This window comes from Octopus sinensis, linkage group LG1, assembly GCF_006345805.1.
Source record: "Octopus sinensis linkage group LG1, ASM634580v1, whole genome shotgun sequence".
Taxonomy (NCBI): Eukaryota; Metazoa; Mollusca; class Cephalopoda; order Octopoda; family Octopodidae; genus Octopus; species Octopus sinensis.
This window is the reverse complement of record NC_042997.1, coordinates 32,774,538-32,798,723: the sequence shown is the minus strand read 5'-3', so window position 1 is coordinate 32,798,723 and position 24,186 is coordinate 32,774,538. Positions and strand designations below refer to the sequence as shown.

Below are 24,186 nucleotides of genomic sequence, written 5' to 3'. Positions count from 1 at the left end.
TTTCTATTGAAACATACTATTTCTCTACAAGACAGTTCTTATCCATGATATAGGCGGGGCCCACTTTCTAGTCAAAATGCTTAGAGAAGTCCAAGTTAGATCTTCAGCCCAACATAGAAATATTAGAAAATATGTATTCAAATTTATACTACATGGAAGTAAACGGATCCATTTTTTTTTTCTTCTTTTTTCTTTTGTTTGTTTAATATTTCTTTTGCAAGAAAGTTCTTCATGGAGTTATGAAACTTTATGCATTTCCTTTTATCAGAATGTTTGTTTCCTAGCAAATCCTTTCCAAGCCTGTTCGTATTGGTTTCACATATGCCATTAAATCCTGAAGAAAAAAAAACGTGTAAAATGAAGCTAATTTCATTACATTAAAAATCATGTTTTGTAGTGTGATGCTCTCATCGTGAATTATGAAGATGTATTGATCAAGCTTTTAGAGCAACGTTTTCCTGCAGAGACAGTTTGTAAAGTAAGTACAAGACTTTACAACTTTACACTTCTTATTTAACATTTATCTTTTACTGCCATTATCATCACTTTTTCTTGTTATTCCATGCATGGATTGAATTAGTGTTTTCTTGCATAGCATCTCTCTATTTGCCATCTCTTATTAGATTCAATATCTTTAGATCAGTTTTCACTACTTCTAGTCATGAGCACTGTACACAATGTTTTATTATTATTATACAACTCCTCACCACAAAAACATAGTGTTTATTACATGAGGTTGTGACAATGAATAAGAAGAATAAAGCTTATATAAGCAATAGGCTGAATATAGATACAAGAAGCAAAGCAAGGTGAAAGAATTCAAATAGGGGAATTAAGAAACAAGTTACTTCGAGGGGGTGCTAGAAAGGAAGGGTATGTTTATTGAAATGGGTTATAAAAATGAATTACAATAGGATGTGTATAGTTGGAATGTCTTTTGCCATATTATTTCATAATTGGTGTCAGAAAAATTAGCTTCTCCCCTTATTATCCATGATTACATAATTGGGTGAGTTTAATATTTAATAACTTTCACATGTTCCATCTTCGATCACTTGGCATTTCTTTACCCTACTACCCACATCATATGTCCATACTAGTGTAATCTCCACTCTTGCACATTTGTCTGATTTCTCTTTTACCTAGTTATTCTCTTAGCTCATTGTCTTTCATAGTTCATAAACACTAACATTACACATCTAGTAGAGCATGCTTTCACGCCTTCTCCATGTTTAGTACCCAGGTTTTGCTACCATGCAACATTGCATTTCATACACATGCAACATACAATCAAGCTTTCTCTCTCTCTCTCTCTCTAAGGGAGGACCCTTTGTTGCTAGCAGAGGTAATAGCTCTTAATTAAACTGCCTTTACCCTCCACCAAAAAAAAAATAGTACTGATAGTATATGCCCCTATTTGCTGTGGAGATTGATGGTAATTAAAAAGAGAAAATTACTTGGAAATATTACTGTAAATTTTTAATATAATCAAAACTGTCTTTTGTGAAAAAATGGAGATAGAGATATAGAAATATATATATATATATATATATATAATATATATATATATATAATATATATATATATAGGCGCAGGAGTGGCTGTGTGGTAAGTAGCTTGCTTACCAACCACATGGTTCCGGGTTCAGTCCCACTGTGTGGCACCTTGGGAAAGTGTCTTCTTCTATAGCCTCGGGCTGACCAAAGCCGTGTGAGTGGATTTGGTAGACAGAAACTGAAAGAAGCCCGTCGTATATCATCATCATCACCATTTAGCGTCCGCTTTCCATGCTAGCATGGGTTGGACGGTTCAACTGGGGTCTGTGAAGCCAGAAGGCTGCATCAGGCCCAGTCTGATCTGGCAGTGTTTCTACGGCTGGATGCCCTTCCTAACGCCAACCACTCTGAGTGTAGTGGGTGCTTTTTACGTGCCACCCACACAGGTGCCAGACGGAGCTGGCAAACGGCCACGAACGGATGGTGCTTTTACGTGCCACCGGCATGGGGGCCAGGCGAGGCTGGCAACGGACACGAACAGATGGTGCTTTTTACGTGCCACCGGCATGAGGCCAGTCGGGGTGGCGCTGGCAACGGTCACGAACGGATGGTTCTCTTACGTGCCACCGGCACTGGTAACTCAGCTGCAATTTCCATTGATCGATTTCGATTCTGATCCTCACTTGCCTCAACAGGTCTTCACAAGTAGAGTTTTGTGTCCCAAGAAGGGAAGGTATGCATACGTAGGCTGGCTCCATCCCATGTAGAAGGCCACGGGTTATGGACTCACTTGTCCTGCCGGGTCTTCTCGCGCACAGCATACTTCCAGAGGTCTCGGTCTCTAGTCATTTCCTCAGTGAGACCTAAAGTTCGAAGGTCGTGCTTGACCACCTCGTCCCAGGTTTTCTTGGGTCTTGCCTCTTCTACAGGTTCCCTCAACCGTTAGGATGTGGCACTTTTTCACACAACTATCTTCATCTATTCTCGCTACATGCCCATACCAGCGCAAACATCTCTCTTGCACACCACAACTGATGCTTCTTAGGTTCAGCTTTTCTCTCAAGGTACTTACACTCTGTCGAGTAAGAGTACTGACATTACACATCCATCGGAGCATACTGGCTTCATTTCTTGCGAGCTTGCGCATATCCTTAGCAGTCACGGCCCATGTTTCACTGCCATGTAGCATGGCTGTTCGTACACACGCATCATACAGTCTGCCTTTTACTCTGTGTGAGAGGCCTTTTGTCACCAGCAGAGGTAAGAGCTCTCTGAACTTTGCCCAAGCTATTCTTACTATAGCAGTTACACTTTCAGCACACCAGCCCCCGCTGCTGACTTGGTCATCTAGGTAAAGGAAGCTATCAACTATTTCTAGTTTTTCTCCCTGGAAAGTGCCGGAAGTTGGTCTCAGAGCATTTTCAGTGTTTATTGTTCCTGAGCATCTGCCACATAGAAAAACCATCTTCCTAGTTAGCCTTCCTTTGACATTGCTGCACCTCTTATGTGTCCATAGCTTACACTTGGTGCATCTTATAGAGTTTCTACCTACACCTTTTATACAGATCGAGCAGGACCATCTACCTGAAGGCATTTGTGATTTGTCTACCTTCCTACTGATTACGACTTTGGTTTTAGCTAGATTGACTCTAAGGCCCTTCGATTCTAATCCTTGTTTCCACACCTGAAACTTCTCCTCCAGTTCTGATAGTGACTCAGCAATTAGAGCAAGGTCATCAGCATAGAGGAGCTCCCAAGGGCATCCTGTCTTGAATTCCTCCGTTATATATGTATATATATATATATGTGTGTGTGTCTGTGTTTGTCCTCCCAACATCGCTTGACAACAGATGCTGGTGTGTTTACATCCCCGTAACTTAGCGGTTTGGCAAAAGAGACCGATAGAATAAGTACTAGGCTTACAAAGAATATGTCCTGGGGGTCGATTTGCTCGACTAAAGGCGGTGCTCCAGCATGGCCGCAGTCAAATGACTGAAACAAGTAAAAGAGTGAAGAGTATATGTATATAAGAGAGAGAGATGTATGTATATATATATATATGTGTGTGTGTATGTATGTATATTTTAGTTTTTGAATTATGAAGTTAAGGCTATATAACATTTTGAATTCTTTTGTTCTTGTGAACATTTTACTGAATGGTAGAGCTAAGTTGTCTTTGATCGGTAGATAATGTGAATTGTTTTGAGAAATGTCTTGTCTGTAGAATAGGACGTAAAATATTTCTCAGCATGGATTCAGTTTCTTCTTACCTTGAAACTTCATGAAATCTATTTATGCAATCCCTTTTTTCTGCTTCATATATTGCAATTGTGACATTTACAGCTTTTACTAATTACTACAGTTTTCATTCCTGCTAATTACCCTAAAATTTTTAGTAATTAACTGTCTTCCTAATTGATTGAACTATGATCCTTTCTGCACCTTGCATCACCTGGTCTAACAATTTAATACCCCTGTAATTATTTCTGTCTGGGGCATCACCTTTGCCTTTGTAGCAGTTGACTATAATGCTACTACACCAGCCATTGGGTATAACTCCCTTGTGGACAACCTGATTAACTATACGATTGACCAAGTTTTATCCCACTCCACCAGAGATTTTAAGTATCTCAGCATTGATTCCTGAGGGGCCAGAGGCTTTCCCGGTCTTCATATCCTCAATTGCTTTATCTACTAAGCTGCTGTCGATTCGAATAGCTTGCCTCTCTATTGGGTCTACATTGGAAATTCTCTCCTCCAATGCATTCTCTGCTTTTAGCAGCCTTTCATAGTGACATTTCCAAGTCTCCTACAATGAAGAAAGTAAGCTGTGTAAGTCTCATTCGTTTGCTATCTTCTGTGAAAGGGATTTCTCAGCTGCTTGCTTGAAATGCTCGGGGGAAATATTTCCTTCTCATTTGATCAGTTAAAGTTTGGAAAAGTAGACATTAAAATGATTATATATATATATATATATTTATTTATTTATGGAAGGAGGATGTCAAACGATGGTGATTTTATATAATATTATACATATAATCATCATCATCATTTAGCGTCTGCTTTCCATGCTAGCATGGGTTGGACGGTTTAACTGGGGTCTGTGAAGCCAGAAGGCTGCATCAGGCCCAGTCTGATCTGGTAGTGTTTCTACGGCTGGATGCCCTTCCTAACGCCAACCACTCCGTGAGTGTAGTGGGTGCTTTTTACGTGCCACCCGTAAGCACAAACACATTTGGAAACACATATGTATATAGAAACACAAACACATTTGGAAGGTATCTTGATTGTTTTGTAATACCTAGTTTATTGCTTTATACATTGAGTTAAGTCTTATGAGATGCTTTATTTGGCTTTTCATCCTTGTTTTTAATTAAAACAAATACTAATGTTGTATGGCCAGCAAAAGGAGAAAAATGTGATGACAAAAGAACTAAGGCTAAGTGAATTTGGCTTACAGCAAAATAGGCTTTATGTATACCAAATAAATAGAGATCATTAGTCAATGAGTCTCTATGCAGTTGTTTGACATCATAGTATTAAAACCAAATCTCTCTAAAATCACACCTTAGTCTTAAGAAAACACAAAGATAATTTAGTCCTAGATGTGATTGAATAAAGACAGAATGATTATAGTAGGAATGCTTTTGATCCATGATCAGATATATGCTGGTCCTTTCTTTATAATTAAGATCAATGATCAAGTTGTTATAGTTTTGATTGATTTGAAATTTACATTGAAATTTTGTTATATTATCCAATAATTTAGGTTTTTCTTTATTATAATTAAAAACTCCTTTTATTGAATACACCTTAATTAAATTTCATTCTTTCCCTGGTTTCTCCTCTTTTCTGCTTATAATTCCATTGATGCTAGCTAATGTTTTTACATTTTAATAAGCATGTTTTCCTTTTTCTACCCTTGCATCTTCTGAAGAAATTACAACATTGCTCTGATTCCCATACCTTGTATTACAAACCCAAAATGACTATTGTCTAAAAGCTAAACACAGCTACAAGATTTTTCAAGGTTAGTAATGTGGCTCTTCTACGGTCATATTAGCTAATAAATGGAAACTGGGAAAATGTATTTTTTGTTTTGTTTTCTTTTCTTTTAAGTTATATGTATGAAAATTGGATTTTAAATGTCTCATTTCCATTTTCTTTTTTTAAACAATACTAATCTTGAATTGACATACATGCATAAATGTTTGTGTATGTGATGCATGAAGCTTTGACTGATATTTCTTAACTCTTTTGTTACCAACCCGGCTGAAGTCTTGTTTTCATAAGTTTTGAATTAAAATCTTCCACCAAACCTTGTTCAAAATTATGTTCCTAACTACCAGCTGAATGATAACTAAATTATTTTACTAAATTCTTTGTTATATTTAACCCTTTAGTGTTTAAACCGGCTGTATCTGGCCCAAATATTCTACTCATTTTATGCTCAAACTGGCCAGAACCAGTGTCTCACACCTACCCTGCAATGTCATTCTAAAAAAACAATTACAACTTTCAACTCTTGAAGCTACGAGATAATACCAGATTCATTTTAAAAAATGTAAATAAATAAGGATTACTTTTGATATATTAATCTGAACACTAAAGGGTAAAAGTAATTGAAAGAAACACAGAGCATCTCAAAATAAATACAGTAACGAAAGGGTTAATGTTTTATATTTATCTTATTTATATTTTTTAAGCCAAAGCATTGCAAGTTATACGAAATACAAATTGACAGTTGAACTACAAGATGAAAGTTCAAACCATTGACTTGAATTATTTCTTATAGCTTGCATTGTTTTAGCTTTTTTATGATGAAACAATGCATGGAGGTGCTTTCTGTTCTTACGATGGATCACAAACCATGTAAACACATGCAAATTGTACTCTCTCCCTTCACTTTTAAACAAACCAATAACTTCCATTATGCCTTAATCCAGTCCACCATTCCCAGCTGTGCTGATTGTGCCCGTAAAGGAACAAATAATACAGTGTGGCTGTAGATCATAACACCTAGGCAACACCAGAATGCATTGTTAGTGTGTGTATCCAGGCTACATGTTTCTTAGTTACTAAGTTCAAAGATGCCCAGGTAGAAAGAAACACTTAGTGCCAGTGAGTTAGTGGTGTTAATAAATTAACAAGTGAGGCCTTACTTATCAGTCAGCTGACTTTTATTTTTAGCTAACACTGAAGATGTTTGTACATTTACATGTTATAACATGTAGGACTCAGGTGTGCATTACTTAGTTAGTAAATAATTACTCAAGGGGTACTCCACCAGTTACTCATCAAGCTGAGGATACCTCAGTTATATGAAGGATACATTGTCATTAAGGAATCCAAAGTTAACTTATAAATTACATCTCAAGAAAGTTAACTTGGGTTTCCTTACAAAATATAAACTTTACATTTTTCTGTTCCAGCAAATGTAGAATTTATTGAAAATCCCAAATGTTAGAACTTCCTGGTCACTTGTTAATAAGTAAAAGCTCTACTTTTTGATGTATCTCAAAGCAATTTCAACATATCATTTATTTTCCGTTGCCAGCACCGCCCCGACTGGCCTCCGTGCTGGTGGCACGTAAAAAGCATCATCCGTTCGGGGCCATTGCCAGCCTCGCCTGGCCCCCGTGCCGGTGGCACGTAAAAAGCACCATCCGTCCATGGACGTTTGCCAGCTCCGTCTGGCACCTGTGCGGGTGGCACGTAAAAAGCACCCACTATACTCACGGAGTGGTTGGCGTTAGGAAGGGCATCCAGCTGTAGAAACACTGCCAGATCAGACTGGGCCTGATGCAGCCTTCTGGTTTCACAGACCCCAGTTGAACCGTCCAACCCATGCTAGCATGGAAAGCGGACGCTAAACGATGATGATGATGATGATGAAATATTGATGTCACCTAATGTTACACCACGTATTAATATTTGGCAAGTATATATATTTAGGAGTACTTCTCTTTGTCTGTAATGGGAGGAGAGAATAGGAATCCACAAAGTCTTGAGTAAGAATGAAATTCCAGAAGGCTGGTTCTTCAGGGTTAAGAGACTGTAAAGATGACAAGAGATTATTGCATCAAATGACTTTGAATTGAAGTGAAGCACAGTTACTAAGTTCAAAGATGCCCAGGTAGAAAGAAACACTTAGTGCCAGTGAGTTAGTGGTGTTAATAAATTAACAAGTGAGGCCTTACTTATCAGTCAGCTGACTTTTTCACTTTTAGCTAACACTGAAGATGTTTGTACATTTACATGTTATAACATGTAGCATTTCTCTTCAGTGAATAATACAATTCTCACCTACAATGTCTACCAATATTTACATTTATTTTCACCCTGTTTTAATTGATTAATTATTGCTTTATTTATAAATATATAGTGATTTTGTAATGTAGTGCTTTTTTTTTTATTAATATTTTGCTTATACCTATGAGAACGCTCAGTTTTATTTTTATAACACATTTGTAGTTTTCTTTTTAATTAATCTACATAAAATATAACACCACATGCTTTTTGAGCCAAAAAATTAACTTAACTTAACCTATACCAATGTATGGCTGAATTATTTTATAATTAACATTATTAAAGATGACAAGTTATTTAATTTATTTTATTCTTTTTCTTTGTAGATGCTTCACGTTTGTGATGCCAACCAGCTGAAGGTTTTAGCTTAATTTAGCTAAATTTCCTAATCTTATATTTTAATGCTTAACCTATTAATTAGTTTTTGCCTTTTTGTCTCTTTTAATATCACATATTCTTTCACTTTGTAAATTACACCATTCAAATCCAGTTTTATATTTTAGAAATTTCTTTCTCTTTTGAAAATAAAGTATTTTCTTTTCTAAAATTGTCCTTTTTTTCTTTATTTTTTTTTTTCTTCTGCTTAAAATTTTAACTCTAGAATATAAGGGTAGGTCTGGCTGTATGGTTGATGAAAACCGAAAGAAGCCGGTCATGCGCACTGATCAATCAGTGAAGACAGCATGCAGTTCAATGTTTTAGAGGTACAGAAAAATCAGCACATTTATATAATAATAATAATAATAATAATTGTGTACAGTGCTCAGGTGCACTACAACTCATCTAAAGTGTATATATAATCAGGTGTAGTTTCGGCGGATTTCGGAAAGCATGAGGGCCTTAAAAGATGCAGTGTCATGGCAGTCAACAACTGACGCAGGCAGTTTATTCCATGCTTCAGCAACTCTGAGCATGAAAAAATGTTTCCGAAAGTCATGGGAGCTGTATTGTTTTCTGACTTTGTAGGCATGTCCACGTGTGTTAGACACATGGAGATCAAAAAGGTGTTCAGTGTTGTTGTTGGTGAGGTGGTTGATAACTTTGTGGGTGTTTACCAAGTCCGTCGCCAAACGCCGGAGCTTCAGTGAATCCATGCCCAGGGAAACAAGGCGCTCAGAATATGGTAGGTGTCTGATGGAGGGTATGGTTAGTAGTATAACAGCAATTATACCTGTTTCTTTATTACCCACAGGGGGCTAAACACAGAGGGGACAAACAAAGACAGACATAGGTATTAAGTCGATTACATCGACTCCAGTGCGTAACTGGTACTTAATTTATCGACTCCGAAAGGATGAAAGGCAGAGTCGACCTCGGCGGAATTTGAACTCACAACGTAAGGACAGACGAAATACGGCTACGCATTTCGCCCGGCGTGCTAATGTTTCTGCCAGCTTGCCGCCGTCCATATTATACCAGTTTGGTGAAGGAAGCACATGAGAAAGCCAGTAGACCAGAAACGCACCAGTGTTGATATAGTGAGGGAGAGACATTGACACTTACTGTGATGAAGCTGTTTTGTCAAAGAATTTCTGATTTAAAGAGTAGGATAGATGAAAATGGAGCTTACAAACAAGCAACATAGCTAGAAGACTCTTATACTTAATGCAGTCAGGCAATAACATTGTATTGATGTTCTAGAGTAAGAGACCTTTTATAGCTGATTTTAGAATCTGACTCTCTAAAGCAGTGGTTTTCAACCAGGGTTCCGCCAGTACAGTGCAGGGGTTCCGCAAGAAGTTACAAAAATGCTAAAATCTCCGATGCAGATATGTGTGCATAAGACTATTAAATTATTGCACAGGGGTTCCTCGAGCCAGTGGAATGTTTCCTTGGGGTTCCGCTCCAGCAAAAAGTTTGAAAAGCACTGCTCTAAAGGATGTACTAATGGTTACTGAAAAGTGTAAGAAACTCTTTGTTACTGTTTCCATTATCTTTTCAAATATTAAACAGCAGTTGGCAAGATGAAATCTATGAAAGACATTTGTATATTTCCCTGTGTTGCGATAAATCACTATAAAGTAACATTGAATAGTTAGAGGAGGAAAAGAATTTGCTCAAGAAGGCACTGATAAAGAATAATGGGACACAACTGGGACCAAATATATTGCTGAACTGGAGTGAACAGTCAATCAGATGGATAGATGAAGCTAAATTTAGATTCAAGAAAGAAAGATGTTTTGGAGAGCCAGTGTGTCAGAGATACAGGGCCATAAGATGTAATGGGAGTGTGAACATCAGAGTGAGAAATTATTGGAACTCTCCATTAAATCTACAGCATTGCAAGAGATGAATGATAGCCAAAAGGAGTTGTGTATTGAAATTGCCAAGAAAAATTAAGTGGTGATTTAAGATACATGTCTCTAAATGTAGGATGAGTTGATGGGTGGAATAATTCAGGAAGATGGCAGATTTAACTTAAGGATTAGGAAGAGAAATTTTGAATCAAAATGGAAGTCATTGATGCTCTCTCTGTAAGTGGATGGAAGCACTCCGTCGGTTACGACGACGAGGGTTCCGGTTGATCCGAATCAACGGAACAGCCTGCTCGTGAAATTAACGTGTAAGTGGCTGAGCACTCCACAGACACGTGCACCCTTAACGTAGTTCTCGGGGATATTCAGCGTGACACAGAGAGTGACAAGGCCGGCCCTTTGAAATACAGGTACAACAGAAACAGGAAGTAAGAGTGAGAGAAAGTTGTGGTGAAAGAGTACAGCAGGGATCACCACCATCCCCTGCCAGAGCCTCGTGGAGCTTTTAGGTGTTTTCGCTCAATAAACACTCACAACGCCCGGTCTGCGAATCGAAACCACGATCCTATGACCGTGAGTCCGCTGCCCTAACCACTGGGCCATTGCGCTTCTGCTCTCTGTAAGTAAGTGAATGGTGAATTCAACAGGTAACACTTTTCATCATCATGTGATATTCACCTATGTTGGCAGGAGTTGGAAGACTGTCTTATTCTAATGTTTCTGTTTTGATATAGTTTCTACAGCTTGATGCCATTCCTAATGCCTACTACTATACAAAGTGCACCAAGTATAATTGTTTGAGGCACCAGCTAGTGAAGCCACCTGTAAACATGCAAGACTAATGAGCCCCACTCAACTGAAAAGGTGGCTATGAGATGTTGGGAGTATGATAGGTGGCAAAAGTTTCAAGAGAATTTGAAAAAAATAAAATCAGAAAATACATGATGAACTGAAGATCAGTACATACAAGAAATAGATTATCCATGTCTGACAAACGTATTTCCATGTGATTATCTTTTATATTAGTTTTAGTATTTAGACAGATAGATAGAAGTAAACTATGAACTTTGTAGTGGTCAATATTTATAATGTTCAAATTAGCACACACAACTGAAATAGCATTACAAGACAATCATACATTTGTCAGTTAAATTTGTGTATCCTACCCAATCATCCACAGAAACTTCTGTGGAAACTCCACCCCTAATATCTACATCTTTCACGGAAACTATAAACAAATATGCTGCAGCCAGGGGTAGAGGTGTGTATCACTGGTTAAAAATCACCCTTCTAGATCATTCTTTGCACCACAATGCAGAATTGTATAGAAAACTAATGTAAAGGTACAGATTCTGCTAATAAATATAAGCAGACAGGTAAAAAGTGCTAACCCTTTGTCTATCAGCCCACAAAGGAATTACATTCGTTAAATTTGTAATTTATTCTTAACTAGCGGTATCGCTCGGGTTTGTAAGGGAAATAACTATATAAGCATTTTTAGAGAGTTATAGCTAAAAAAAATGCATTAAAAATGGGGGGAAAAAATGATGGTAAATTTTTTTTTAAATCGTTGACTCATCGTAGACATTTTTAGAGAGTTACTTCCCTTATATAATAGCGAAAAAATGCATTAAAATGGAAAAAAATTATGGTAAATTTTTTTTTAAATCGTAGACCCGCGCTAATACCCAGAAGGGCTCGATATGAATCACGACTATAAGATACCCGGTTTTGGTTAAACTGCATCGCAAAATGTGGGAGTAGTTAGGAATCTAAATCGTAGGAGACAGACACACAACTTGACTTTTATATATAAAGATATAGACCAGATTTAATATAGGCATATCCTCTGCCTCCCGCCAGATCACCCTACTAGGACTTTATTCTAGTTCGATGCAGCAGCTGAAAGCTGGGAGAGGCCTCATGGCAAGCCCTGCACCTAATGGCTGGACGTAATTAAGAAAGATTTCCACAGGCTCGACGTCATCTTGGAGGATAAAGTGGCTGGCATGGAAGCGCCAGCTATGGTGGTGGACCTGGTCGGCTCTAGGCTCTATGCAAAATGACATCTCTCAGACCATTAACTTGGGATGACCCCAGCGAACAAGAGTGAGGGAAAGACCTGATATCAACCAAACTACTGTTCTCGAATAACATACGGCTCTCACATTCCAAATGCTGATCGCGAATGCATTATAGTTATTACGTTTGTAAATATAGAAAAAGAACTAAAACAAAACCCTGTACTCGAAAAAATATTGTAACGATTCATTGATTGATTTTGTTTAATCGCTGATTTCTGATTGTTGTGAAAAATAGAACATTCAGTTTGTTCGACTGGCAGAATCAGCTAGCATACACATCACAAACACTGAGAATACTACGGCGTATATGATTTGAAGCCAAACCAGATATCTGTAAGTAGTATTTCAAAACAGAGTCATCATCTTTATCCATCCATCTTAGCCTGCTATTTCTGCGGGGTGTAGTGGATGCGTGGATGTATTAATAAATACATAAGTGCTTTGTAATAAATTAAAGATTTATTATCACTACATCAATTTGTAAGCAATGTTACACATCGCTTGTACAAAATGCATATTAAATAGTGGTTGCAAATAATACATATTAAAGGAATGCATAATACAGGATACACATTAAAGCAGAATATGTTTGATGGTGTGTGTGTGTGCGTGTGTGTAAATCATGCATGACAGAGTCACCTTTCTGATTATTCTTTCGTCGTCCTCATAAATGCGTGGCGTTCTCTTAAACGTTGGTTCGGGTTCTCTCTAGATACCTATTTCTCCGTTCTATTTATAACATCTCAAATAGCCAGAAAAATAGATATACCGCAAGAGTGTTATTGCGTACAGTAGGTCGCTGGTCGTCCTGTTAAACTTCGCCTGACCTGCTCGGGTCAGAGGTCGAAGGGAGACGATCCATCATTTTTTGTCAGAACAAAGAGATTCTGATTTCGCGCCTTTTTGTGCATTGGTATTTTACGACCAATGATTCTTGGGTCTGATTTCGAATCCAAGCTTTGAGAAGGAAGTGCTAATTCTTACAGGGGGTTAGAGACCTCAGGCACCTCCTCCATAAGTCCTATCAGAAGCAACCGTCTTTAAGACTTTCCGATCGGATTCTCAAGCATGGCAAACTGAAACTATGGATGTTATCCAATCACCTCGTCCTTGGTTTAACCCTAGGTCTCCTGCCGGTTGGCTTGAAGAATCCAGCTTGAAATTCTTTCTTGCGACATTCTAATCACATGTCCTTTGTACCGGAGCCGTGACATCTCAATGCGGAGAAATAGCAGCTCAACCTGGAGAGAGACTCGTTCATGTTTAAATATTTGGATATTTTAAGCTTAGAACGCGTTTATACTTGTCTATTTCTAAACGCTAACGGTTGTGTTGTGTTGCAATAAGCTAAAATCAGTGGAATAAGAAAAAACAATTAGTTTTTCGCGGGATAACGACTATGTTATGCTGGAGAAAAACCATTTCTTTTGACAAAGCAGCATGTTTGAAATCTACTAGACATATTCAGACACTTTTTGACATTAGCTTTGAAGAAACAGCAATTTTTTTTGAAGCAGCAAATTCTTTCGTTAACTATTCTTCAAGCGAACCTCCAACGGAATGGAAAAGCCGTTTTCCGACAACAGAGCCAGAAAACGCTTCTACATTAAAACCGGCGATTGGTTTTTTATCCTGTGGGTTAGGGAACAAATTAAAGAAAAAGAAAATCAAAACTGATATATATTATAATCTAAAATGTATGCTAAATCCGCAGACGAACGATTATATACCATTGAATGGAATTTACCAAAATCAAAAGGATATAAAAATAAAGATGAACCAAAATAGAAGACCTCGGCTTCTAATTCCGGTTAATAAACCTAGTCTACATCAGCGGTTTTTAAAAATAGCAGAAAATACTAATCCAAATCAATCATCGCCAAACCTGTTGATATTTAAACGTAAATTTGGAGGCATATTGTCCGATTTTAAGAAGTTACATTTGAAAAATGAGAGTGTACTCCCTCCTTCAAACTCCTCTAACGCAAAGAAATTGCATATAAACAGAAGCCACACGAGTATGCATGTTGTCAACGTTCATGTGAAACCAAGGGTAAATGTGACAACGTTTAAAAATATTCGAAAATCGTCAGGATCAAAAAATAGACTATATCGGAATATCAATGAGAGACTGAAAAAAATAGATGCAACCATTGGTGATTATATAGTACCTCAAATGAAATACCAGAACTTCAAATTTACCACATACTCTAGGAAATTACCATCATGCGCTCTCCCTCAATCCTTTAATAAAAGACTTAAAGAGATGACTCAAGGAAAAATTGATGCTGAGTCTGAAACAATTCAAGTAAAAGGAATTTCATATCGAATTCCATGATACTTCCAAAATGTGGTAAGTAAAAAATGACATTGGAGAAGGAAACTGGATTTCTTTATTTTTTTGTAATCGATCCACCAAATGTATATTAAAACAAGTATGATGAATAAACAGATATTTATACTTCCGAATATATTACGTTTTACGTTCAAATTACACTGAGATGACTCCGCTTTCATTCTTTTTTTTCTCTTTTTTTTTCAGCTAATAATTACGAGATTTAATAGTTCCCACTCATCATATATGGAATTATGTACATGTCGAAAATTGTCAATTGATTAAGGATGAAAAGTATGTTAATGTGACGTGGAATAGAATTATATTTTAAGGTGAGGGGAAATACGATGGGTCTCAGATACAATGAATCCTAACCTACTGAAACTTTTGGTAACGTATCTAAAGCAAATCATCTTTGTGGAGCCAATCCTTACCAACGGAACAAGCTGAATACAGCCAGTAAAACAAGCGAAAAAAACAACAAAACTACGCTAACTGATTGAGCTACATTTTACAGCGATAATTTATTCATCCTCAATAGTAACAAGTCACCTATTTTGATTGTTGTCATAGTACTACTGGACAGGTCCTGTTACTCCAGCTCATATATAAACATACACACTTTATGCTATCTCAATATGTAACTTCCACTTGGTTTTACTTGGGTTCTTGACTTTGTATTGTTATTTTTTGAAAATAAATAACAACCACATTATATCCATGGTACTGCAAAAATAAATGTGTGTGAAAAACACTCCGACGGGTAGGTTGGTGTGTCCGTCTTCTATGCAGGTATAGGTTGGACGATTTGACAGGAACCGGCCAGGTAGAAGACTACCCTAGGCTACTGTGTCTGTTTTGGCATGCTTTGTTTACGGCTGGATGCCCTTCCTAGCACTAAAACCACTCCACCGAATGAACAGTGCTTTTAACGTGGCACCAGCACAGGCGAGGTCAGTCCTGGCATGGTTTTTTTTTACAGCCGAACGCCCTTCCAAAAGCCAACCACTTTACAGGGTGGACTGGATGCTTTTTACGTGGTACCAGCACCTGCAGAGTCACTAATTAACTTGCAAGACAAGGAATTTTAAGAGGGGTGTTGGCATTGGAGGAGGGGATTTTGTGCCAAATGAAGAAAGGTTAGAGTGTGACAGAGAGGCAGAAACAGGTATTTTGCTATAGAGGAGAGGGGATAGGAAGAGGTGATCGTGTATCATATGATGAAAGGTTAGAGTGTGACAAAGAAACAGGTGTCTTGCTATAGAGGAGATACATGGTTACCCGGCCAGAGAGTGAGAGAGTAAGAGGAAGAAAGAGGGAGAAAGAAAGGTACAAGAAAGAGGACAGAAATAGGTTTGCTGATGTAAAAGAGATACTTGGTTACCTAGCCAGAGGTAAAAGCAAGAGGAGACAGAGTTACCAAGAATGAGGGCAGAAACAGGTGTGCCGTTGTAGAGGGGATACATGGCTACTCGGCCAGAAGGAAGAGAGAGATGGGGGAGGAAAACAGCAAAAGTGCAAGAGAGAACTGGAGAGATGGTGCCAGGATATACTCACAAATAATAAGGATCAGAGCATAGATGGGATGGCAAAGTAAAGAAGAGAGAGAAATGGTGGCAATTGCCAAGACATGCCCTCAAGGTATGGTGGTCATAATATATGCGGCCAAGTATTGCCAAGAAGACGCGAGTAGGGAGTGGAGATTGCAGTGACTGGTGAAAACCTGGGTACAAAGATGGGCTGGGGGAATGAGCGATACAGTGAGTAGGACAGGGAAGGGAGACAATCATAGTGTATGAAGAAATGTGAGGAAAAGAAAGATACAGTTCGGTTTCTTGGGGTAAGGTGTGTGAAAAGTTTGTTACATGTGGGTGGGACACAATACTTCTAGCACCCAGTTTCGCTGACGTGAGAGGGTCTTCCCTAGAACCTCATATTACCAGATATCTCGGTTCATTGTCATTTCCTCCGTGAGCCCTAACATCCTAAGATCGGTCCTCACCACTTCATCATATGTCTTCAAGGGTCTCCCTCTTCCACAGGTACCGTCCACTTTCAGAGACAGGCACTTCTGTATACAGCTGCCTTTACTCATACGCATCACATGTCCAAATCAACGCATCCTCCTCTTCTGCATATTACATTTAATTCCTCTTATGCCCAACTTTTCTCTCAACACAGTTGCGCTTTGTGGTTCATGCACACTGATGTTGCACATTCACTCGGCGCATGTCCTCCACATTCAGAGTCCATGTCTCACTACCATGGAGCATAACCGTTCGTATACAAGCATCATACAATCTACCTTTCATTCTGAGAAAGGGTGCTTTTGTTGCCAACAGGGGTGGTGGCTCTATGAACTTCCTCCATCCTATTCTTATTCTAGAAACAAAACTTTTAGAGCATTCACCGCTACTAATTTGGTCACCTAAGTGGCAGAAACTATCTACTATGTCAAGAGAGCCTCCTGGGCATTTGAGAGAGTCTAAGTCTCATTTGTTCTTAGTGCTTATTGTTCCTACACATCTGCCACACACGAAAGCGACATTATCTGTTAATCTACCTGTGATTCCACTGCACCTCTTAGGCGTCCATAGCTTACACTGAGTGCAGCGAATAGAATTACTTCCCAACCCTTTCCTACATATTGAGTAGGACCATTACACACAGAAAGAGAGTCTTACTTGCTTTCTTGCTAACAACAACTTTAGTTTTTGCTACGTTAACTTTAACGCCCTTTGATTCCAGGTTTTGCTTCCATACCTGGAACTTCTCCAATTCTGTTTCAGATTCTGCAATAAGAACGAGGTCATCAGCATATAGCAATTCTCGTGGGCATCCAGTTTTGAATTCCTGTTATGTCCTGGAAGACTACGATGAATAAGAGTGGACTAAGAACTGATTCCTGGTGAACCCCAACTTGTACGCTAAATTCATCGCTGTATTCAAGGCCGACTCTCACCCCACTGACAGCACCGCTGTGCATGGCTTGTACGGCTCTTAACAAGCCATTCCTCTACTCCCTAGCTTCCTTAGAAACTACCAGATAACAGAGCCGGGAACCCTGTCTAAAGCTTTCTCCAGGTCGACGAAAGTTAAGTACAATGGCTTACTTTTGGTCAAATACATTTCTTGCAACTGCCTCACTAGGAAGATGGCATCTGTGGTACTTCTCTCAGGAACAAAACCAAACCGCATATCATCTAGTTTAATTCTATTCTTAATCAATTAAGCTATAACTCTCTTTGTAATTTTCATGACTTGATCGAGCAGTTTGATGTTGTTTCTATCTAAGGCATCACCTTTACCCTTGTAGCAGCTAACTATAATACTACTACGGCAGTCTTTGGGGATGACACCTTCCTGAATAACCTGATTAACTATGTGAGTGACTAGGCTGTATCCCACACCGCCGAATATTTTAATCATCTCGGCAGTGATACCCGATGGTCCAGGGGATTTTTCTCTGCCTTCATATCTTTAATCGTCTTATCTATTATATTACTATCAACTCTGATGACTGGTCCCTCAATTGGTTCGATATTTGAAAAACTCACCTTCTCCCATTCATTCTCCACATTTAAAAACCTTTCATAATGGCATCTCCACGCATCTTTCTTCTCTGAGTCACTAAGTACAAGCATAACATTTTACATTCACACACATTTCTCACCCACCACATCTCAATTCTCTCTGATTCACTGCTTTGCAATCCCGAACATCTCACGCTGTAGAACACTGGCAAACCTCTTACCTTCTACTGTTCCTTTTGCTAAGTAAACCTGTCGCCTAACCTCCCTTCCCTGATATAATGCTCTGCTACTACCGTTTTTATAGTCTTCCTGGGCCTGTTTCTTTGCCTTTATAGTGCTGTCCACTTCCTTGTTCCACCACCATGTTACCCTAGGCTAACTTTGCACCGACCACAGATTTGGTCAGCGGCCACCAGTAAATTGTCCTGCAGGAAATTCCCAATGTCCCCTCCTCCTCGCTATCATCATTAGAATATCTCTAAATTTTTGTTGGTTTGCTGGGTCTTTGAGCTTACATAATCTTTTCCAGTATGGTTTATTTCTCCGAGTCTTTCCAGCCTATATCCTAAAGTCCCTAACTAGTAGTCTATGTTGGGGTGTACACTCTTCATCTAGGAAAGACTTCACGTTTGTGAGCATCAACATCTCGTTGCCTGGTGAGGAGTCAATCGAACTGGCTTATGTTGCCACTAGACTAAAAAGTGGCTGGCTGGTTTTCTGAAATTAGTGTTGCAGGTCATGTGATCATTTGCGTCACAGAACTCCACTAATCTTGTTCCCTTCTCATTCCTGGGGCCAAAGTCATAACCACCACGCACACCATGAAATCCACGGAAATGTTGCCCAACATGTCCGTTAAAGTCACCAGCCACAATAACTAAGTTTATCATTTGCCGTTGAGGTAGTGTGCAGACGGACCTAATAGAATTGGTCCTTCTGGTCAGCAGGCAGCCCAGCCAGTGGAACATGGGCAGAGATAATTGTAACTGTTTATCTATGATAAGTCTCGACTTAATAACCCTATCGCATACTCTGACAACCTCAATTCCGTATCTACCTACTTTTCTGCTAAGAGTATACCCACTCCCATTACTCCTGCCTACCCAGAAGAATTTGGACTTCTGTTTCATGCTCGAAAGGAATCTAACACAGGCCCCCTTCCATCTCACCTCTTGCACACCACACACATCAATTTGGCAACGTTCTATCATTTTGATAATCTTACCAGATCTCCCCTTCATTGTGCCAGCGTTGATGATTGCGGCCCTAAAATTGTGTACTTGGAAGGGACAATGGGAAAGTAGTTATTGTGGGACTTGTGTTGTTAACTAAGGTTCTAAGAATGATAGAGAATATATACAATAGTATGTGACTATGACCATGGCGGTATATTGTTAGGTGCTATGTGGTGGTGGTGGTGGTGGTGGTGGGGTAAGTTTGCACTTAGATTTATGGAAGAATTCAAAACTGTGGAAGAATCCGTTTGCATGTTGGGAAGGCTTCACTGTGTTGAATAAATGCAGTGAGTCATGGGGATCTAGTCTTTCTCATTCGATGATGACATTGAGCATTTTTTCTCGGACAACCCAAAGAGCATCCCTAGATCCGGTATCGAAAGATTTAGTTAGAGCTACAAACGTGACCAAAAGGTTTCAGTTGTGCTCACAAGCCTTTTCCTGCAGTCGCCTTCGGCTAAAAAATCATATCCACTATGACTCTATCTGCCCGAAATCCACATTGAAATTCAGAAAACACTAATCTGGCAAAGGCATCATTTAGTCTATTTAAGATAACCCTTCTAAGGATCTTCCCAGCAACACAAAAAAAGAGAGATACCTCTATGGTTGTCACATTCACATCTGTTACCTTTGTGCTTATAAAGATTGACAATAGAAACATCTTTGAACTCCTGTGGGACTGATCCTGATTCCCAGATTAAGAAGCAGTCCACATAACTTGTTCAGCAGGAGATTGCTACCACACTTATATATCACGGCTAGTATGCCATCGTTCCCAGACGACTTTCCATTCGTAAGCTGTTTTATGGCAATTTTTATTTCAGCATTTCTTCAAGGACATGCCTTTGGGATATTTTCGGTTTGACCGGCAGTTTTTAAAAATAATTTCCACGTAACTAAACACTTTTAAACTTCGTATACTGGTAGAATGTGTTTATAAAACATCTTTTTCTCTTGGCTTTATTGAGAAAATTCTATACTTTGTAAGATGTTTGTTGTTTTTTTCACTTCAGTTTCTGCAATTTCAACCAATCAATGACGTCTATTGAGGTGAAAACATTCTGTGTCGTATGAATATGTCCCTCGTTTAAGAAACAGATTGGGTTTATTTACATTTGTGAAGAAAAAAAGATACCCTTCCCCCCATCCCTAACCCTAACCCTAACCCTAAAACAGATTGAAATGCAATAGATCGATACTAGGGTCATAATTATGGGTGACAATTTTATATGACACCGCTAGAAAAAAAAACTGCCGTTGAAACCGAAAAGATCCCATGCCTTTGTGGTAGGTTGATGATTCATCAACAATTGGGGCCATATTCAGAACATTTGAAAACTCACCACCCATCTACTCACTAATGTGTGGGGGACAAGTCACTAGCGGAGCTTGAGTGTGTGCCGCCCGGGGTGGACCTTCCGTTTTCCGCCCCTGGACCCCACAAAAAACACATTGCCTACAGCAGCCCCAAAAGCGCTGCCCTTTAAAAATGCCACCACTACGCTAGTGGGGCGAGTTTATTGAATCTACAGTTCTGTTTACCATCGTAAAATAAGCGAAAGTAAATTATTTTTGAAAGAGTAAAAGCACGTTAGAAACCGGAAGTGATATACCAAAATTTCATTGAACACGTTTAATATATCAGGTTGTCTTTCTCACGTGGGTCTCACAACCTATATACTCACGAAGTTATCAAACATTCATTCAGTTTTGTTGATCCAAACGACAGAATATACAGACTGGCTATCTCTCTCTCTAGCACTCCGTCGGTTACGACGACGAGGGTTCCGGTTGATCCGATCAACGGAACAGCCTGCTCATGAAATTAACGTGTATGTGGCTGAGCACTCCACAGACACGTGTACCCTTAACGCAGTTCTCGGGGATATTCAGCGTGACACAGAGAGTGACAAGGCCGGCCCTTTGAAATACAGGTACAAGAGAAACAGGAAGCAAGAGTGAGAGAAAGTTGTGGTGAAAGAGTACAGCGGGGATCACCACCATCCCCTGCCGGAGCGTCGTGGAGCTTTAGGTGTTTTCGCTCAATAAACACCCACAACGCCCGGTCTGGGAATCGGAAACAGACTGACTATAGAAGGGCGATGGATGTTCGCCAAGAAGAAAATTAGGTGACAATGTGGGATTAGAAATGATTTATTTATATCATATCTTCATGATCATTTAATAACTGTTATATTTTCCCGCAAATGTGATTGTCTTCATCTTATATTAAACATCTTTTATTATTTACTAGCAGTATCGCCCGGCGTTGTTCGGGTTTCTTTCGACCCTTTAGAATTGGAATTTTTGAAAAGTAAAAATTTTGCATTATATATATATTTGATTGTTTCTATACAATTTACAAGGGCCGTAGATAGTTGTTGCTTAGCTTCTTTTTGTTCATAAAGACCTTTAATCAAAGACACTCCAATTCTAGTTGTGACCATCCCATCTTTTATTCAGGCATATGGTATACTAGTAGTATCGCCCGGCCTTGCTCGAGTTTCTTTCGACCCTTTAGAATTGGAATTTTTGAAAAGTAAAAATTTTACATTATGTAGCTTGTTATTCTCTTTAAGTGAACATTTTTCTGGTTGAAATACACCAAAAAATGGCGACACAGCAGTAAAAAAAGTCATTAAAAAATAGGGATTTTCATAGAAAAAAAAAGCATCTGTTTGATGTAAATAACTTTTGGTGTTAACAAGGTCCGATTTGAATTTTTTCTTCTACGGAAGGAATAGCAAGCCTTCTTCTAGCATACTCTCAATTTTGGTCAACTTGAGCTGCAGAGTCTCGAAGGAGAAAGTGTTAGTTGAAGGCTGCCAAACCTGCCATACACAGACAACTTCAGGTTTGAGCTGGCAGAAACGTTAGCACGCCGGGCGAAATGCGTAGCCGTATTTCGTCCGTCATTACGTTCTGAGTTCAAATTCCGCCGAGGTCGACTTTGCCTTTCATCCTTTCGGGGTCGATAAATTAAGTACCAGTTATGCACTGGAGTCGATGTAATCGACTTAATCCCTTCGTCTGTCCTTGTTTGTCCCCTCTGTGTTTAGCCCCTTGTGGGTAGTAAAGAAATATATATATATAGATTTTTTTTTCAGTCACTATACTGCAACCATATTGGGGTACTGCTTTGAAGAATTTTTTTAGTCGAATGAATTGACCCCAGTACTTATTTTTTCTTTTGAAAATGGTACTTATTCTATTGGTTTCTTTTGCCGAACCGCTAATTCACGGGGACCAACACTGGTTGTCAAGCGGTAATGGGGAACAAACATAGATATAGACACACACAGAGTCAATTAATTTAAAACAAAATTTCAAATACCGCTTATAAAAAAATAAACGCGTATTAAAATACCAAGTGGAAGGGTAAAAGGCAAAACTGATCTCCGTAGGATTTTCAGGGAACTCGAATGTTTGATCAATTGTCAGACCGAATCCAGAGTCCCGCGACCAGGCTGCTTTGCCCAAACCCATTTTTTTTTGGTGGGTGGGGGGAGTTCTAGGTTTGTGTAAATACTCGTCTCTGTCTCTTTCTTGTTTCTTTTCCTTCAACGATGCTTGCTCCCCTTTGGTAGACAACATCTTCTCTTTCTCAAATTCTGATATAATCAGAATCTGCATTGTTTAAAGCATATTTGCAACAATAAACTTTATTAAAAAATAGCCATTTTCCTGGAAGTTATGAGGAAACAAAGTTGGGAGGGGGCACACTTGTGTAGGTATATCCCCTTTGTTCTCTCCCACATCCTGGATGCTGCAATAAATGGGAAAGATATTTCTCCCGTAGCCGAACGGAACAAAATCCTCAATTATTGGGACTTGTCTGTGAACCATTTCTTTCAGTCTGTGACATTTGAGATGTTATTAAATCTACTTTGTGCTTATAAAGATTGACAATAGAAGCATCTTTGAACTCCTGTGGGACTGATCCTGATTCCCAGATTAAAGAGGAGTCCACATAACTTGTTCAGCAGGAGATTGCTACCACATTTATATATCACGGCTAGTATGCCATCGTTCCCAGACGACTTTCCATTCGTGAGCTGTTTTACGGCAATTTTTATTTCAGCATTTGATGAAGCGACTGACATTTCTTGTTATCGTTAGTGGCTCGCCTGACCAAGGAGTGGGGTGATGCCCATGAGGGTTGCGTGGCTCTTCCAACGCCTTAGCCTCGCCTTCGCCAATGTCGCGAGCGTGTTGGCTTGCTTCAGGAGATTCCGTTGACCCTTGTGGTGTGCGACCAATCGATGCACTCAGTGTTGGATTGGTGCTTTTTTCTTCTTTCTTCCTTTTTTTTTTTCCTTTCTTCGCTCAAGTTTGTTTTCTTCAGTTTGGGATTTGGGTTAATGTTTTACAACTTGACTAGGAAACGAAAAGCATACATTATGATTATAAAGAAATTTGTAGGGAAAAATCTTTTCCAAGAGGGTGGGGAGAGGACTTCGGAAAATTCACAAGATCCGAGTTTTTCCTTTGTAACATTTAGGGAAATGGGGTTTTTTTCAATGAAATTTTATATAAATACGTTTCAAACAGCATACATTACAATTATAAAGTAATCTAACGTGAATGTATATATACATATATATATGTGTGTGTGTGTATATATGTGTGTGTGTAAATATATATGTATATATAGATTGATGTAAGCATACAATATATGTATATATATAATATATGAATCTCTCTCACTCTCTCTCTCTCTCTCTCTATATATATATATATACTCTTTTACATGTTTCAGTCATTTGACTGCGGCCATGCTGGAGCACCGCCTTTAGTCGAGCAACTTATTCTTTGTAAGCCCAGTACTTATTCTATCGGTCACTTTTGCCGAACCGCTAAGTGACGGGGACGTAAACACACCAGCATCGGTTGTCAAGCAATGCTAGGGGTACAAACACAGACACACAAACACATA

At 38.9% G+C, this 24,186-nt stretch overlaps 1 protein-coding gene across 2 annotated transcripts in view; it reads left to right on the top strand.

Annotated features, from left to right (window-relative positions):
- Positions 1–8,347, top strand: part of LOC115209891 (prosaposin) — an 87,621-nt gene extending 79,274 nt beyond the window's left edge. For both annotated transcript variants that reach the window (XM_036498845.1, XM_036498868.1), the window contains exons 25-27: positions 398–478; positions 5,434–5,526; positions 8,132–8,347. In XM_036498845.1, coding sequence (XP_036354738.1) covers positions 398–478; positions 5,434–5,496 — 144 coding nt within the window. In that variant the 3' untranslated portion in view covers positions 5,497–5,526; positions 8,132–8,347. The remainder of the gene's footprint in view (positions 1–397; positions 479–5,433; positions 5,527–8,131) is intronic.
- The last annotated feature ends 15,839 nt before the right edge of the window (positions 8,348–24,186 follow it).